This window comes from Eleginops maclovinus, chromosome 17 (assembly GCF_036324505.1).
Source record: "Eleginops maclovinus isolate JMC-PN-2008 ecotype Puerto Natales chromosome 17, JC_Emac_rtc_rv5, whole genome shotgun sequence".
Taxonomy (NCBI): Eukaryota; Metazoa; Chordata; class Actinopteri; order Perciformes; family Eleginopidae; genus Eleginops; species Eleginops maclovinus.
Window position 1 is genome coordinate 8021801 of NC_086365.1, and position 17773 is coordinate 8039573.

Sequence of the window (17773 nt, forward strand, 5' to 3'; positions counted from 1 at the left end):
GTCGCTGGTTCAAGTCCCCGAACAGACTTGAAATATGGAAAGTGGACTGCTACTTGGAGAGGTCCGAGTTCACCTCCTAGGCCCTGCTGTGGTGCCCTTGAGCAAGGCACCGGACACCTCCAATCCCCCCTCCCCATTGCTCCCTGGGCGCTGCACAATAGCTGCCCACTGCTCCTAGCACTAGGATGGGTTAAATGCAGAGGACCAATTTCACTGTGTGTGCTCTGCTGTGTGCATGTATGTGACAATAAAGAGGGTTTCATCCTCCGCTTCTATCTTCTGAAATTCTACTCACCACTTCTTATTTTACTAGCATTTAATTAATTTGTGCCTTGGTGATAAACTTGTCAAACCAAATAGGAAAAACTGGGATGGTTCGTCTTCTGCTTCTATCTCCACTTCAAGTATATCTTTAAACATACTCCTCATATTTTGTTTAGTCATAATCAAAACAAACCTCACATTTTATTGTACATGATTCACGATGAATAGAACGATACAAACAGTACAGTTACAAGTGCAGTACAACATGAAGTATGCAGCTGACGTACCTGATCCAAAATACTGCATCAATAAAACTCTTGAGGTACAATAAGAAAATACACGTTTAACTAAATCCATCCTGCTACACTAACGGATATACATCCAACTGACAGTACAGTATATCAACAGAATGATGCAACATTTATTTACAAAACTATTTATAACATCTGTACCATACATGGAGGTGAAATACTCATCAGGCTATCGAATAAGACGGGAAACAAAACAATAACACACATTTTCTCTAACCAAATTAGCTTTTCTTTTAAGATCTGTACCTTCACAGATTAATATGAAGCTCCGTAGGTTTTTACAACACATTTATATTTAGCACCTTCATGACGTTTTAAGGGTGATATATGCCACTTGATGAATTATGTGTGAGCATAACGGAGTTCTTGGTATATGTTCTGTGCCTCTTTGTCTGACACCAGAAGTTGAGAATACCATAAGGTTTTTGTGGATATTTTAGTTAAAAAAAGTAAATAAAGAAACTTTAGAATTAAGAGAAATATACGGTCAAGGTTGTCATGGTTGTGCCTAACAATAAGAACACACCGTTTAGTGGTTATCATCATAATTACAGATACAGTTGAGTTTTGTGACATTCAAAGTCTAAAGTCTCTGCAGTCAATTTCAGTTTCAGTAAGTGCTGTCTGTGATTTAGCGGCTTGTTTGTAAGGTAGTTGGTTGTTTGTCCAGTACTCAGTGCGCTCCCAGGCGGGCCATCCCCAGGTTAACGAAGGAGAAGTTCTTGAACATCGTCTGATCAACGCTGTTGATGAGCGTCCGGTCGGCACACGACAGTCGCGGCTTCTCGTTGATAAACTCTTTGTCAAAGTTACTGCAGTCACTGGGTGATGACTGTGAGAGTGAAGAGAAAATGCGTCAATACCAACAATATACACCAATTGAAAGTATTATTTACTTTATCATTGAAGTTTTCTAAATTAAACTAAATAAGTTCATCATTAGATGAGAAAAAGGGGGTTTTAGAAAATATTTATATAATATTGTATTGCAATATTATGTTTTGTGGTTCAATATTGTTCCTTTACAATATTTTATTTACAGTTTGCATGCTAGGATTCTCTTGACATCCTTCCAGTGTACAGTATGTGCCCTATAAAGTAGGGAAATAATCACTAAAAAGGAATAATGCAATATATATAATTTATATTGATATATTATATTGATATGAGACTTGATATTAAGTGAAGTGATATGAAGTGTTGGCTTGTCCCGGTTCATATTGCCTTACCCTAGTTACAGCCCTATTCTTCACTTTGAATAAAGTAGTTAAATATCTTAACTTCCTAGCACAAATCAGGCCCTTCAAATTGAGCTGAAAAAGCGAGAGCATGTGATTGCACTTACTAAAGTTGGCCTGAAGGGCGGCGCCACCTTGCGTTGTTCCAGGTTGGTCCAATCGATGCTGTTGAAGAACTTGTGCTGTCGGATGTTTCCCTTCAGTCCAAGGCGCTCCTCAGGCTCCCTCACAAACAGCTGCAGCACAAACACACCCCAGGTTACACACTGTGCAAAAACTGCAAAACTGGCAGTCAGGTTAGAACGTTTTTCTACAAAAAAGCACCTAACTTGTGTATCCGGCCACACTGAATTTTGGAGTCAAGGAGTTGTATGCTTAAATATTTTTACCGCTTTAGTACCCCTAATATAATGTTTGAAACACACTAGTCTGACCTTGATCAGAAGGTCCTTGGCGTCTTTGGTGAGCCATTGGGGATAAAAGGGGTTGTCGGTCCGTATAGATTGAAACAGCTCCTCTTCGTCGTGGCCATGAAACGGAGACTGTCCGATCAGCATCTCGTAGAGCAGAACCCCGAAGGACCACCAGTCTGCTGAGCTGTTGTACTTCTGACCCAGCAGGATCTGAAATGTAATACATAAGGGTAAAACAATATAGCGTAGCTTTTCTTGATTTGAGGCGAGTTGCCACTTAAGGTACATCTTTAGTGTTGGTTTACCCATTAATCTATAGTCTTGTAAATATAAATATATTTCTCCTTTTATAGAATGGTGTGTGTGGTCACCTCAGGAGCGATGTAGTCAGGGGTCCCACAGAAGGTGGAGGTCAGTGTGTCGTTCTGCATGTTCTCCTTGCACATGCCAAAGTCTGCAATCTTAATATGACCTTCAGAGTCAAGCAGCACATTATCCAGCTTCAGATCCCTGCAGGGGAACGGCAAGATATAAGCACCAGCATTTTTTCATCAGGTTCAGTTCTGTTTCTGGCTTTTACTGAACATTTACCTGTAAATTATTCCTCTGGAGTGAAGGAACTGGAGCCCACAGATGATTTCTGCTCCATAGAAACTGTGGGAAAAACATAAATGGTATAATGCGAAGCATCCCACCCAAACTGCACAAACCTAAGTTGGGCATCTTAAATCATTTGTATTTAGCATATTGACAGGATACATACGTGGCTCTGTGCAAATCAAACTTGTGGCAGCTCTGGATGTGGAACATGAGATCCCCTCCATTCAGATACTCCATGACAAAGAACAGGTTTTCCTGGACAAAACAAACGTAGAAGGTCAGTGTGTGGCTGTAGTGAAGTACAGATTAATCCAAGTGTTCCTTGGTATCACCTTGGTCTGGAAGGTGCAGTAAAGGTGCGTGAGGAAAGGGTTTTCCCAGGCTAAACAGAGGACCCTCCTCTCCACCATAGTGCACTCCACGTCATCGTCCATCAGCACCACGTCCTTCTTCAGAGCCTTCACTGCGTAGAACTGCCCACTTCTCTTCAGCTCGGCTAGAAACACCTGACAACAGAAAAAGGAGTAAAAGCTGCTGCGGTTGGACTCACACTTCTGGAGAATGTGCTGTGAAAGCATTGGATTCATGCCAAGGTAATCCCTCATAGCTATATAAAGTTATTATTACTTTCAAACATACCATTAAGACTGCTGAAGATTGACCTAATTAGTGTCTTACAGATACTCACACTAAGTCTTATAGTTTTAGGAAGAGTAGTGGAATAATGACTGAGTTCTGATTTAAATCCTGTTCTGTGATTTGCTTTTCTTTGAATCAGATCCTGTACCTTGCCGAAGCTGCCCTTCCCGAGCATCTTGTGGAGGATGAAGTCATTGACGGTGAATCTGGGTTGGTCCTTCTTTGGGAAGGCGTACAAAGGCTCTTCTTGCAGTGCCTCAGTGATGCTCCCGTCTGGCGGTCCTTCCCATGAAACACCCTGCAACTCTTCAGGTGAGGAGGCAGGAATTGGGAATGAATGCGTTAAATAAAAAAAAACAATCAGGAAGAGATGACGGGGCGGAGGTTTTGAAACTAACGTACCTCTGTTTGCTGTTGTAGCTGTGGCCGTTACTAACCCAGACGGTGCTCGGACAACCCCCGGCTGGCCGACACCTACTGGACCCTCTCTGCCGATGATTTCATTTTCCGTGTCCCTGGAGCTTCTGGCCTGAAGGCAAAAGGTAGGACCGGGATTCAACATCAAACATTTAGGTGAAAAAGCCTCTGAGAACAACCTTTACAAAGCTTTCAAAGATTCCAAAAGTAAAGTTTATTGATCAATGTTATCAATTACAAAACTCAAAAACTAGTTTACTTGAACAAAAAATGTTGTCCATTTTCCGTGTTCAAAAACATAATTCTAACTTTGGTTAAAGGTCTCCTGCTTGCCTTGACACACACTGACGAGTAAAATCAATGAAAGACAGTTGATTTAATAATAAAAAAAGACTAACTAATTTAATCTGGTGAACCACTTTACTTAGTTGAGGAATTTGTTCCAGGGAGTACTAATACAATTCAGTGCATGTTAATGGAGAATATCTCATATCTGAAATTGCAGAGGTATATTTTGTCTGACCTGCTGTTGAGTCTCGATCATGGCCAGAGCTTCAGCCATCAGTTTCTGGTTGACCCCGCACAGGTTGGCTACTTTCTTCTGGCATTTATGATGGACGTTCATGCAGCATTCTGCACAGAAAACACAGAATTACCACCACATAGTGAAAACATGCCTTTTGGGGACGTTCTGTTTTTATAATGGCCATGGGACTGATTCTACGGTACCTTCCCTTTTAATTGTTTATTGCTACATAGGAAAACCGTGTCTGGCACTAATTCTGTTTGTTAAAAATATCTGCTTCTGTAGTGTTTTCTACAAAATCAAGAAACAAACAATATTTCTCACTTGGCAAAAGTTCAATTGGCATCATCAGTTGTATTCGGCAAATCAAGTCAGTGTGAATGAGGTGTAACTACAAAACATACATCAGTAATGAATCCACAGAAAGGTTAAATCTTCCGCCCCTCACCCTCACATTTGAGCCCCTGCTTGGCAAGCCCCCAGAGCAGAGTACCGCAGTGTTCGCAGAAAGTTGGGCTTTTGTAGTTGTACACTTTAAACCTGTGCGGCATGTCGATCTTGAAGCGCTCCTTGTGGATCTGCAGGACAGATCACATCATACAGCTCATCAAGGAAGGCCTAGCACAAAATACGTACTTTTCCTGCCTGTAGTGCAATTTTAATTTTGAAATAAAACGTGTATTGTTTTTTAAGGGAACACTTCCTGTCTCCAACAGAGGGGGGCAGGTCTGTTCTTTTTACACTGCATATTACAACATAAGGGTTTAGAATTCTGTTTTGGTTTCACGCATATGAACTCGCCAGGCATGTGGCTGGAGGAGGAAGTAGATAAAACGATAAAAGCACTGAATCAGACCAGTGTAATGATTCCTCTGTTTGAGGAGATTAGTAAGCAGTATGACCACAACTTCTTAAATGTGACTGCTCAGACGTAGCATGTATGTGAAGCAGTGAGTGTGACGCAGTGAGTGGGAAACAGATGCTCACCATTGTTTCTTTGCTGTTGATGGCTGAACCCGTGCATTTGGCAATAACCTTGTCTATGCATTTTTTGTGAATAGCTGCGTTGCATTCTGTGAAAAACAAAAATGACAGTTGGAGATTAAGGGGTTGAAAAAGGCATTGTTTAAACTTCCAACACATCAGTGGAAAATATGAATCCGACACTCACGTCTGCACTGGTACCCCTGCTTGTTTAGACCCCTGCAGTAGAAAAAAAAACAGGAGCAAATGAGTCATTATTTTACAAAACATGATCATTTGGTGATGATAGTTTGCTTACCAGACAAACTCTTTGCAGACGGAGCAGAAGGTGGGTTGAGGGAAGAATGTGGCGCTAAACTCGTGGCATTTGACGACGTGAACTTTGGCCTGTTTGATGGCCCCTCGCCGCTGATGCAGGGCGAACAGACCCTCTCTCATTTGTCCCGACTCTTCCTCAATCTGACCTGCAGCGTCTGAAACACACCATGTAACTTCATTACAATGAAACATGGAAACACATTTGTAGAGCTCAGCTTTAACAGGAGTGATTGTTTACTGGCAAGAAGGTTTCACACCCGACGTTTCTACTTCTCAGCTTTTTAGAATTCAAAAGTTTCATTTTGCTTTAACCATCTCATATGCATGAGTAACCTTTCCCTGTTTCAGACTGGCTATGTGATGTAAAGGCTGCAGTTTAATATAAAAGGTGGGAAGCGTTTTTACAATTAGTTTTTTAAAGAAATGTTTACATTTTTTATTGCTGCTCATTTTGTCGATTCTTGAATTATTATTTTTACACATTTATGTCTCTGTTCTGTTTTCAATAACAGTAAGGAGTCAGATTAATATAATATAAAATGTACTGCGCATGTAAATATGTGCAATATAAGACGATCAATCATGTTAGATGATCTATTAGGTGCTTATGTAGTTCAGGAGGAAGTGCCATAGATGAAATTGTCTCTGTGTAGCAGCTGCTTTACCACCTGTTGTTCTGAGCAGCGATTTCCTATCAGCTCGGTCTATTCTTAGAAAACATGAGATGTCTCCTGTCTTTAGTTCTCAGTGACTACTCAAGCGTTTGCTTAGTGTTTATGCCAGTAAAGCCCCGTTGAATGTCTGTCTCACACACACACACACACACACACACACACACACACACACACACACACACACACACACACACACACACACACACACACACACACACACACACACACACACACACTGTCACTTGACGCATTTTAAAAAATCACATGTGGAGAATTTCTGGTGGAAAATGGCAACAGGACTCTAAATGTCTTTATACTTTCTACAATGACTTTATATAATAGCGATTCAACTTTATATGTTTAACATAAAACCATTTAACTGGAATTATCCAGTGGCTTCAGCAATACAGTCCTGAATGAAATAAAAAACCCTAAGTAAACTGAAGACCACAGCAGAGAGTTCTAAGTGTAAAAGATTAAAAAAGGATATCCTCACACTTCAACTTTATCATTTCCGAGCATCAAGATGACTATCTGTTATTTTCACTTTCACTTTTACTGATTTTGTTTGGACATTTGATTTCATTTCTTCATAGTTACCGCAAAGGTAGCAGATGGTGGGAAACCCTGAGCAGTATATTGCAGTTTGATGGGCAGCAGCTGGAGTTTTTTAGGTTTACGTGACTCACCAGTTTTCTCCAGATAATATTTGGCCTCCATCAGCAGGCGGCCCTGTGGCTTCAACTCCAGCTGACATAAAAAAATACAGAAGAGAAAAGGAAAATGTGACTCAAAGCAGCTAGCATGACAGAAAATCATTAGAAAGATTTTGTGAATGGAAAGGGCAGGAAGTTGACGCATGAACTTTATAAAGTAATAATGTAACTGAAACAGAGGTAGAGTAGGGAGGAAATCTAGAATATTTGCTTTGAGTTATCCGACTACTTTATGTATTACATTTGTTTTAATGAGGGACAACTGGCAGCGGCCTATTGTCCCCCGATACAAAGTCTTTTCAGGGAAAGAAATGATGAATTGCAAAATAAGTGAGTCATTTTGAAAATAAGTGGATTATCAACCTGAGCAGCGACGGCATCGATAACATGCACATAATTAAAGAGTAACCCAGACTAAACTGGGGCGAAAGGCCTTTTGGCACGTTTATTCTTATTAGATAGATAGATGACTGGAAATGAACAATGGTCCCCAGCTGGACTTTAACTGGAGACTATAAACACCCAATTTCCTTACTTTTTGACATCTAAATAAAGCATTTTCCACTATAAAGGGGGAAGACACGTTTCCAGTTTTAAATCATTTCAATGAGAAAGCCTCTGTGGTTAACCTTGCAAGAGACAAAACAACAAACAAACAAACACTGCTTCAGATTGAATAAGTCTTGCTCATTATTTTCATTGAAAATAGCAAATTTCACCTGAATGTTTTTGTTTTGTTTTTGTACTTCATTGTGGTTATTATTGCATTAGATTAAACACATTAGATCCTGGTACACAGTGGTGTTATGTATTCTAAAAAGGATTTATTTGGGATTACTGAAACAGAGCTTGTTGCACAACACAAGAAAAAAAACATGAAAATAATCCTCCTAATCCCATTCTGTACATTTAGAGGAATCCAACACTAAAAATCCCATTCAAGAACACAAATAGACTTTTTTAACTGCAGATATTTAATACATCATAGGAGTAGAAGCACAGGTTAACTGAAATTATTATTTACTCTTGTGCTTTTCCTGGTATTACTTAAATAAAATGCATAATGAATGTGGTTTGGTTCATTTCGTTAATGAATAAAAGACGGATTACCACTTTATACATTTGCTCATTTCACTGAAAATTGAGTAAACCCATCTGGAGTTTTTGCTGGAGTTGCCAAACAGCTGGTCCCAGAAAACACACACACACACACACACACACACACACACACACACACACACACACACACACACACACACACACACACACACACACACACACACACACACACACACTTTATTGAAGTAGCTATGGACTAGACCAATATCCAGTAAGCGCCAAACTTGTGACACATTTAGTCAAATATCTTTGATTAGTTCAGATCTTAAAAGAAATCACTCCATGAGAGTTTTTACATATATTTAATTGAAAATTCGAATACTCACCCAGGTTTCCAGCTTGCCGTTCTCCTTCTTGCACTGCGTTGCGAGAGAGTCCAGAGCCACGGTGGCCTCGGACTTGAGCTCGGCTGTGTGGTCCTTCACCATGACGTGCATGATGCGCCCGCGGTGAATGTGGGCATCAAACGTGGTGCTCCATGGCGGATACATGGTGGGCTTCTTCTGCTTGTACACTTGGCCCTTTTCTTGAAAAACAAAAAGGAATAAGATATTTAATTTTGCAGGCTATTTACATTTTACTTGAACTTTGATTCCAATAAATATCTAAAAATCCTGTGCAAAAAGCGAAATAAATGTCCTCCGAAAATGGTTGTTTTTTTGCAGGACTTTCAGAGTGTATTGCCTTTTTTAAAGCAGTGTTTAAAAAATGCTGACTTCATGGTAAAGGTGATTTAATTAGTCATTAACTTTAGCCCTTCATCAGCACACTGGCCTTTTGTTTGATGCATAACCTTTACAACACTGTAAATCACATAAAAACATTGATAATTAAATTATTTTAGAGAAACATATCCTTCTGCCCCAAATAATCACTAGAGCACCACATGTGTATTAATCCACTTAAGAAAATAGTCCCCAAAAAAATCCCTTTTTCATACTTCTGTTTATTAAATGGTCTTCTGAAAACAAGGTAATACTGATTTGAGAATATCATTAAGCACTTCTCAAATAATGAATGTTTGAATTTATTACTCATTTATAGACATTTTACATCTTCAGAAAGAACCAGTGGTTGGAAATAACAAAGGTATAAAATATCACCAGCTGTATCCTTTAAGGATTTAACATAAAAGTTTGAAATCCAGAAAATTCACAAGATTTCCCACCAGTGATGAAAGCCAACACCAGGAATCAATCCTTGGGAAAACTGATGAATGTATGTGTTTCAATCTGGGATTAGATGCTCTTTTACAGTCCTAATGTGTCATTTGAAAGTACATACCTATGATTTCTTTCCATTAAAATATGGTCATCTTACTGCATGCAAAGTGTTTAAACGTTCTTGTTATCCACCATGGGTAATACATTTAGTTAATCATTTTAATATATTTGATACTTATAATGAGAATAACAAATGCAAAAATGATTAATATGTCCTGTATCGTTAGCACAATATCGCTCAAAATGATCCCAATACGTTACGTCGTCCACATCGTGCAGCCCTATATATACCATGTAAACATTGTAAGCAGCTCTTTATGATCATAGCCTCACAGTTTTGAGGGATTAAGTCAAATCACACAGCCAAACACTCCTGGTACCATGAAATAATTGACATCTGCTGATTTCTGCAATAACATCACGTATATCCACTTGCATAACGGCCACATGCCATGCTGCTGCCTCCAAAGTAAAGCCTGCTAAGCTTTTTACCCCTAAAGTGATCTGCAGCTTTCTCATCATCATCGGCTCATCGCCAGCTGCCGTCTGATCAGAGCACATAGAGGAAAACGGTTTTCTCTCATAGTCTACAACAGCTTCAAAGAAAGTTACCTTGCGGCGTTCACCCAAGAAAGAGGGGTGATATGTGTTAGCCAGTTCCTGTGTTTTTCTGCGAAAACGCACCAAGGTCGCATTTAGATTGAAGTGTGCTCTTAGGTCTCTGCTGTTTTTAAAAGAGTTAACACACCTCTTTTATTATAATAATAATCATATTCTGAAGCTCCTTCCCGAGGACACCTCACAATTTATAAAAGGAAGCACATTTTGTCCGTAGGTGTGTTATTAAATATGTTTAACAGAGACTTTAAATGGTATTTTTTAAGCCGTTAAATTCAAAGTTATTGCATCCTCCTTTCAAAACAGCTCTGGTACAAATAGCTAGAATTTATGCTAAATACTTAATCCTCATAAGAGAGAATTAACAAGCTTGTGGTTTTATGAGTGAAGTACATTGGGCATTAAAGACCGCTCTTAAGAACATCTAAACCAAGGCATGTTGTAGTGAAGACCTACAACAACATGTACTGTATTCTACAAGTGTAATATGATGCCTATGCTATTTAATAGACCAAACATGCACTAAATGAATCTTTGTAATATTCAATATAAAACAATCAATTTAAACTCTGAAATATTTCATTTAACTGAAATAGAAAAAGCAGATGCAGAAAAGTTAGAAAGTGCTTTCTGCTAATTACGACACTTTCTTTAGAATTATAAACAAAACCATGAATATTTTTAATGCTGCAGTCTGTCTGTGGTCCAAAACAGATATAAAGTGCCTCAAACACTCTTAACTTTGTACACGACTTCAAAGAAAGATCTGTTTATCGAAGCTGCCCATCACTTTAATTTGAAGATGAAGGAGCCGCAGTGCCTGATGGGAAACAGTGTGTGTGTGTGTGTGTGTGTGTGTGTGTGTGTGTGTGTGTGTGTGTGTGTGTGTGTGTGTGTATGTGTATGTGTATGTGTATGTGTATGTGTGTGTGTGTGTGTGTGTGTGTGTGTGTGTGTGTGTGTGTGTGTGTGTGTGTGTGTGTGTGTGTGTGTTCTTTTTTTGGACTGCCTTGGAGTTTTGTACAGTTTGGCTTTCCCCGTACTTCACTTGAGTATTTCAGTTTTATGCAACTCTATACTTCTTCTGCACTACATTTCGGAGGCAAATATTATACGTTGGATATATATTTCATATTATATTATAAATAATGTTATACTTTATGTTATATTTATACACTCAACAATAGTAGAGTATAAACATATGTCAGTATACCTGCTATTACAGTAACACACTGTGTACACTATAGCATCAATAAGTACGTTTAATAAAAACTGAAATTGCATTTATGTTTAAATGTAGCTCATGTTTGAGCTGTATCAGGTTATGAGAATTTTGTCTCCTTTTAGTTTAATTGCTTGCTCTTATGTCATTCAGGCTTGAAAACAGATTTGTATCAAATTTAGTGTGAAATGAAAGTAAAAGAATAGTCCCTGCAGTGTGTAAAGTGTAAATGATATTAGCAAGGCCTCTCTGTGCTCAGTCTTGTCGTTTCAGGGAGGAAAAGAAACATCAGAGCCCTCCTCTTTCCTCTCCCTCTGTTTTTAGCTCTATAGTGCACTCAATATTCACCAGCGGATAAAGATAACGAAATGCAGAACCAAGATATCTGCTCCGAGTCTCTTATCACTCTGGGAAGTTTCCTAAAGATGTGACATTCAACAACTGCAATAAAGATATTCAAATATGAATGAACTCTTAGTAGACACACATTTACAGTACAGTTCTATCTTTATCTCTTCGAGCCTGCCATCCTATACCTCTCATCTCCTAGTGTTACATTATATATATCTACAACTTTTAAATATATATTATTAATTAGCTTTAGGGTGCTTACAAGCTACATTTACTAAATCAAACTGAAAGAGAAAAAGCTGATTCTCTAAAGATTATCAATGAGACTCCTGTCATAATTATTCTTTACAGCCTTATTCCACATTTTGCATTGTCCTACATAGTCTAGAAATAGGATCACTACTTCCACATTTCTATATTTATTCAAAACACCCAAGTGCTTACTGGATATTAAATGCATCTCTTGCTGAGTTTAAAGGGAATTAAAGTTTTTCAGAGAAAGAGCCAGAGAACATATGGTACAGGAGCAACTCTTTCAGCTGAGCTGGATTTAATGTTAAAGGCAGTCCAACTTTCATGTTAATGTATAAAAAGCTTTCAAATTTGACCCAGAGGTTAAAAACTGACGAGCAAGAACCACTGATCTTACAACCCCTCTTTCCTTGTTTTTGCGTTACGCACAAGTTATATATACCTCAAAGCGCGAATCAACCCAGCAGTCACTAACCTGTGTCGATAGCCTCCTTCATGTAAACGGCACAGTACGGGTTCAGCACCTCCTCATGGTAGGCCAGGCCGGGATCCATCTCAAAGTTAGAGAACCCAATTCGCAGGAAAGGAGACATGGCTGCAGCTTTTTATGCTCAAATATCCAAACAACCTCTGGTAAACAGTTAATAGAGATGAGATCTGAGCGCTTCTATCGGCGCTGTCAAACCTCCTTTCTTCGCAGACTGCCCCTTTTTCACCAGAGGAAAGATAAACCTGGCTGAGGAGGAGGCGGCAGAGGAGGAGGTGATTCGGTTTTTTCCGTCCTTGATGCTTTAACCTACCTGTGGGAGAAAGACACAGAGAATTAAATATTACATCACTCGTAACCACAAGAGCTAGCTCTAAAGAGAGTTTCAACTTGTCTTGATACAGCTTGCTCTCAAGTCAGAATCAGGGCTCTTTATTTATCCTGGGGAAAATGGGTTTTAATAAGATAATAATGCACAGTTTAAGAGGGTTTGGCTCCCTGTGCCAGACTATTGACAAAACAGGGCTTGAAACAAAAGAACCAAACTTCTCCAACACATGGAGAGAAAGTGGTATGTAGTGACAGGAAAATATTGAAGGAGCCTTGTACACACAATGAAAGATAACACACAAGCTGACATACACCTACACATACCTTCAGGAGACGTAAAAAGCAGCTGTCTTAAAAACCTTATGAAAAATAAATCCTCTTTAACGATTCACTACACTACAGTAACAACTTGTGTTGCCTCCTCTGCAGCAGATTTGCTGGCAAAGTCTTGGACTTGGTGACGATCAATGTGATATTTGAGGCCTGCCAAAGAGAAGTGTGTGTTCTTGTGCATTTGTGTGTGTGTGGTGGAGAGGAGGCTCTCTATTAATAGAGCTGAAATTCTAAACGCAGATCAGGAATATGTGACCGCATGCGCCTGATTCCGCAAAACTTGTTGTGGTGATCAGCAGCAGCGAGTCATCTCTTTCTTTACTGTATTTACCTCACTGACCCTGAGTGTGTGTGTCATGGGAATGACACACAGTCACATTGAATGAATATGATGCTCTAACACAGTGGATAGATTTACGTGACAAAATGTAACATCTCAACATGGAATATTTCACTTTTAATCTCATTATTTTAAACATGGAGATGTGTTGAAGCACCTAAAAACTCTACCTGTTTTGATCTGCATGCTGGATTGGTTAAGTGCAGTTAATGTGGTCACTTTTTTCCAAAGCGATGTCCTACATATTTGTAACCAAGTCATTAAACGTAAGCTTGCAATATGAAACTGAGGCACAGCTGTAGCCTTGCTGCCACATCTGAACTGTCATATAAATCTGTGTCTTTTTAGGTAACCTTTTCTTTTCTACAAGTACTTCACAGCTGAGTGCAATGAGCTGCAGTCTGATATAGACCCTTATTGAAATTCTTTCACGCACACACTCACACTCCTACCTACACAGATTGAAACATTTGAATGTGCAGAGCTGCAGCTAACCAGTTGTAATGTGTTAACTGCAGCAGGAGTACACCTTCCGGTGCTTAAGCTTTGACTATGAAACCACACTTCCTGACGTCTCTAAATGCTTTTTATTTTTCATTTCTGTGGTGGGGGTGTTGCAGACATTAGACTGAAAAACATCAGAAGACACGGCTGCTCTTCACTTTGAGATGCTAAATCCTTGAGATAAAAAACAAAAGTCAGAACATTGATAAACACCATCTGTCTTTTTTTGGATTACTTTATTTAAGGTGCCATACGCATTTACAGTTTACTTTTGGAATTTAAAAGTGTGTCTAAATGGTAAAAAAAATGCCCAGTTGTTTCTTTGCTTACTTAAGATCCAGGCGTTTAACAACTTAGATCCTACAACTGGTAAATTATAGTGAAAAACCAAGCAAGATCTAAAAAGACTTCTTAAATCTTAGGGAATGTCACCATTACAGGTGAGCCAATTAAACGATACCCTGAAAAACAAAAGATTTCCCTGAAAATGTTTGGAAACATCTCAGATAACATGAGTACACAAACCTAACAAAATAAACGACCTATGTGTAGTTATTTTTTTGACATTTGAATGCAGAAATGTTACTTATATTCACTCTTTAATATACATGTTCAAATACTTGTTTGTTAAATGCATAAAAAGCCAAATACTGTATTTCAGAGTTGATCCCAATGGGATTACAGCATCTATGGCCTCTTTCTTACTCATGAAGCAACTGAACTTTAAATGTAAGAGGATTTAGAGAGAACCAACACAGAGGTCATTGTTGAAACAAGCTGAGAAACAGCAGCTCAAACTAAAGTCTAATGTGCTTTTCAACACATGAGGACAACAACACTGGCTATTTTGATTCTCTTTTATGATGGGCTAATCTCGGTTATTTAACATGGAACTGGAGCCGTCACACACTTTTATGTGTGCAGGCATCAGGGTGCCATTTTAAAAGGTGGAGTTGCCTTTATTGTGACCCACCCATGGGTGCTTAAATGCCACCCCACCCATCCTCAAATACACAGATGGAGATACAGGGAAGGTCAGGCAGGAGTGTGACCTTTTAAAAAAGCTTTCATGAGGGAGGGTAAAGTCAAACGAGTCTCTCAACTCACCGCCGGGTACCATCAAAGGTGTGTGTGTGTGTGTGTGTGTGTGTGTGTGTGTGTGTGTGTGTGTGTGTGTGTGTGTGTGTGCGTGTGCGTGTGTGTGTGTGCGTGTGCGTGTGTGTGTTTTTAAGCTTTTTTAAGTAGTCAGGGAAGGAGGGAGTGTTTGTTGTTGTTGACAGGAGGTCCATGTGCGTGACAGAAGCCTTTGACAATAGCTCTAAGTGTCCCTGAAGTGGTCACTCATTCAAAGACAGAACAAAGTACACACAAAGCAGACCCTCAGCAGCCTTCAATGATTAATAGCATGCCAGGTAGCACAGCATCAAAAAGGCACAGTAAAAAGAGGCCAATAGATGTTAAATACTAATCTCTACGTGCAGTTTCTGCTTAAAAGATGCAAATGTGTTTGGGTCTTATTGTTTCTGGAGCTGTTCCACAATGTAATTTGGATTTGCAATGTGGAAATGTAACTAAAAGTATTTTCTAAAGTACTTCAATGTTACTTTTCCCTTTTTAGTTCACTACATTTTAAAGAGAAATATTGTACCTCTGTGCCGCTTAATCTGTTGTTACGTTTTAGACACAAAACGATCAATTTACAAGATATAATTCCTTATTCCACACTTACAATTTGTGGGTTATTTTCCTACCAAAGAGCTGTAACATTGAAAAGCTGCTAACACGCTAACTGTATCTGCAAGGCTAAAACTAGCTAATTACTTGCCTTCAATTTTCATGTGCATTTCTTGAGTATTACAATTGATACAATACGTTTCCTTTTACTTCACAACATTTCATTTCACTCCACGTTGATAGTTTTTCACAACAATAGTTACTATATTCCCATTATTCCTTATGTTTTATTTTACGCATATGACCAGTTAATGAAACACATGCATAAAGTAGTTATGAAATTGCTTTCAACTAGCATCAAATTTTAAATGCTGCCAACCTGAAATATTGCACCTTTTACCTTCCTTAATGCAAATTGTTGGGGTCATTTTGTTGCACAATGAGAACTTTAACTTTTGAATGTAGCTGAAAACCTTCATAGTTGAAGTACAGTTTTAAATGCAGGACATAGGAAGTATTTTTACATTGTGGTACTTTTACTTAAATATATCATACATCACACATACTGGATTAAAAAAAAGCCCTTTCACAACATTATAAACACATATTTTCATCATCACTTCTGTGTTTCTTTCCAAATAAGGCAATAAGAATCTCACACAGCAGCGTTCACGACAAAAACAACTCAGAACTGAAATAGTGACTCTTACCCTGTCATAGACCAAATGGCAAAGACACATGCAGCCACACATAATGTTTGGTTCTTACCACAGTGTGAGCCAAAGCATGCTCTGTTCTGCAACACCCAAAATCCATACTCTATTCTGCAACACCCAAACTAGACATATCTTTGATTCAGTAAATAGCAAGACTAGTTCAGTTAAAATGAGTTAAAACTTTGTAAACTGTTAAAAAGGGCTGTACTAACCTGTAAAAGCACACTGAAGTTTAATGTTGGCAAACAGAAGCTGCTCTTCATCCGATCACTTATCACACTGCAAGAGAGACGGTGCATTTAACCGAGACGCATGAGGCGTTCACAGACTGTAGGAATATTGTGAATACTAGGAACTAACGGTCACTCTTGGTCTTTAATTCAAAAAAACAAAGATAGAGACTTTTTAGTTTGATTGTTTTAACAGGACAATTTTAAAGAGGCAGGAAGTATCATAATAACAATTAAACAACAACCATGACAACAATGGGAAACATGTCTGTACTGAAATGACATAAACATATAATCAATATATTCAAATAGCAATAAAATTGAAGAAGAATATGGCAAAGTTATCTAAAACATTCAAAGCAATATGAATAAAATGTTAAGACATGTTGGAAATAAAATGATGTGTTTGCATTAATAAAAGGCTTTATTTATTAAACAATTAAGCTATTTATTTATGTTACTGATTCTGCATTAGGCAGGGGGTTCCTTTAAGATTTCTTTTCTATTTAATGAGTTGATGATGCATTTAGGTACACATATTCCTATTACACATTTTCCAACCTCCAAGTCCTGCTTAAGATAAATCTCCTTGCTATTTCACTTCTAAGAGACGTTTAATTTCCCTTTTAGTCTCAATATATTTTGTGCAGTAGCAAATCCTGAATTCAGAAGTACAATTTTCCGAGGAGACTTGAACGCCACATTGATCTATCCACCCACATACAAAGTGAAACTTCTTTATGAAACGAGAAAACAAAGAAGTAGGGCTTAAGGGAAACAATGAGTGAGCGCAGACGAAGGAAACATGTTCAATGCATTTCTCTGGAAGGCATACACTTAAAAAAAAAACTGATTGAAGCTCAATTTTAGTTTTGACTTTTGAGTTGTTTGCCTGCCTTTGTTTTTGTAAGTTAAGGGCAGCATAGTGAATAAGATAACTGTAGAAGAGATTTTGGTTTTGTTTTTGGAGCTCTATAATGCACAATTCGCTGTTATTTGATAATGTTGGAAGTGAGAAAACATACAATTACTAACAACCTAACAGTAATATATTATACTATTTTCCTAGTAGTGGTATTATTAGTATAATTAAACACCTGACAATGATTTTTTACTACCTAAAGTAGGCCATTTAATATGGGAACAACAAACAAAGGTAATGAATTCAATCTGTTCGGCTTTTGCGTGGTTAGTCCTAATATTTTTTTGAACTTTAAAAGGACTTCTCAAAAGTTCGATTTTCAGGGGAAATGTACCTTTTTGACACAGTAAGT

The 17773-nt window shown here is 38.4% G+C and overlaps 1 protein-coding gene across 3 annotated transcripts; it reads right to left on the reverse strand.

Annotated features, from left to right (window-relative positions):
* Positions 1–446: 446 nt before the first annotated feature.
* Positions 447–16558, reverse strand: prkcq (protein kinase C, theta). Of its 3 annotated transcripts, XM_063905685.1 has the most exons (18): positions 16482–16558; positions 12361–12685; positions 8546–8745; positions 7074–7134; positions 5691–5865; positions 5580–5611; positions 5396–5481; positions 4857–4986; positions 4406–4515; positions 3868–3994; positions 3614–3771; positions 3159–3332; positions 2990–3081; positions 2818–2880; positions 2598–2736; positions 2248–2436; positions 1921–2049; positions 447–1407 (listed from the first exon to the last, which is right to left on the reverse strand). In XM_063905685.1, exons 2-18 carry the CDS (start codon positions 12476–12478, stop codon positions 1249–1251), a joined length of 2142 nt encoding a protein of 713 aa, XP_063761755.1. In that variant the 5' UTR covers positions 12479–12685; positions 16482–16558; the 3' UTR covers positions 447–1248. The 3 variants fall into 3 exon arrangements, with proteins under 3 accessions (XP_063761755.1, XP_063761753.1, XP_063761754.1); XM_063905683.1 differs by having other exon boundaries at positions 3614–3994; XM_063905684.1 differs by lacking the exon at positions 16482–16558 and adding an exon at positions 13027–13049 and having other exon boundaries at positions 3614–3994.
* Positions 16559–17773: the final 1215 nt, after the last annotated feature.